This window comes from Diaphorina citri, unplaced genomic scaffold, assembly GCF_000475195.1.
Source record: "Diaphorina citri unplaced genomic scaffold, Diaci psyllid genome assembly version 1.1 scaffold11842, whole genome shotgun sequence".
NCBI classification, from domain to species: domain Eukaryota; kingdom Metazoa; phylum Arthropoda; class Insecta; order Hemiptera; family Psyllidae; genus Diaphorina; species Diaphorina citri.
In genome coordinates this window covers 1-1579 of record NW_007389213.1, presented here as the reverse complement: position 1 = coordinate 1579, position 1579 = coordinate 1, and the positions used below count along the sequence as shown (strand labels likewise).

Here is a 1579-nt window from a genome sequence, read left to right as displayed (position 1 = left end):
GGTGTTGTGAAATGCAAGCAAGCTTTCATTAATTTTCTGAATGATATCAGTATACTTGTCCATCAACTCAGCAACATCGGCACTTTGCTTCTTGATTTCATGAAACATACACACTTGGTCTTCCGTTAACTTATTCAGTGTTTTACTATACTCGGGAACATTTTTATACTTCTCATCATCAATAACGTTTTGTTTGCTTTTAATCTGAGCACATAACTCTACAAGTTCACGAATTTGATTTTCAGACGAGAGAATGATATTGATCTTGTCATCAACATACTGGTTGTCGGGATACATGTTGGAGACTTTGATCAACTTATCAATTGTCTCGTTGGTTTTCTCGATGGCGGGAACTTTAGAGTTGAGTAGTTTGTTGATGAGTAATATTTGGTTGCTGATGGGCTTGGATTTGCCAAGTTCACGTTGAGTTTGATTGTGAACTTTTATTTCCAGGTCTGTGATTCTTTTCTCCAATATGGCTATTGATTCAGTAATGTTTGGGGTGTCACTTGACTCGGCCACAGCTGTCATGATTGTGTTATCAATCTGTAAATTAGAAATAGTTCTTTTCAGCCTGTCTTTACCAATCTAATTATTTCTAAATGGATAGATCTACAGTAGAGTTTATATGTATTCACCTCCGAGTCATAAGCATGCTTGGAGTGTTGGGCATAGTCTTCAAGCATTCCCTGAAGTGAACAAGCACTTAGACATGGGATTGTTACTCTTACTAGACCCCAGTCTGTGGTGTTACCTAAGCAAAAGTAGACAAGTGGGTGAAACATGAATTTTACAAGGACTTACCTGTGATAAATCTTATGGTGAAACAGCTGAATAGGTATTCAATGCACTTCCAGCTTTAAAGATAACAGAATATTACAAAAAAAAAAAAAAAAAAATAAATAAAAATAAACATGTAGAAAGGTGTGAAAATTCCACGGCTTTGAAGCAGAAACGGTGAAAAAGTACATTTCTAAAAACGGTTGTGTATATCTTTTATGTACATAATCGTGTACATCTTTTATGTACATAATCGTGTACATCTTTTATGTACATAATCGTGTACATCTTTTATGTACATAATAGTCCTAAATTAAAATGGACGCGGCACATTAGGGATCAGGAAGAGACCGCCTTAACATAATAATAATAATAATAATGTACATAATCGTTTACACCTTTTATGCACAAAAAAGTACAAATTCAATCCAATGCTCAGTTCATAGAGGGAATTGTAACTGTCAAGGTCTTGTCGTCTCGAAAGCAATGTGGGAAGGAGGACAGGATAGGAGAACGCCAGGCGTTTCGAAAACGAACCTTATAAGGTTAGGTTGAAATCCGCCCCAGGCGGGAATAGAATCCGCGACCTGCCGCTTACAAGGTAGACGCGCTACCCTTTAAGGCACTCTAAGCTAATACTTCATCTCTAAGCTGATCACTTTTGGCTATAAATTGTAATTCAAAATATGTCCTATAATTATGCTGGTGGATATATCTCATCAATCATGAGATGTGTCCACCAGCAAACTCAATTTGAAATTTATTTAACCTATATGAAAAATATGTATACTTAAAATGT

General features: G+C 36.0%; 1 protein-coding gene across 1 annotated transcript; it reads right to left on the bottom strand.

The window, feature by feature from the left end:
• Positions 1-23: 23 nt before the first annotated feature.
• On the bottom strand, positions 24-689 carry LOC103522839 (the record flags this gene model as incomplete). The annotated part of the gene is made up of 2 exons (XM_026832766.1): positions 24-546; positions 639-689. Coding segments are annotated over 2 exons (574 nt in total), but the record flags the coding sequence as incomplete, so codon positions are not given.
• Positions 690-1579: the final 890 nt, after the last annotated feature.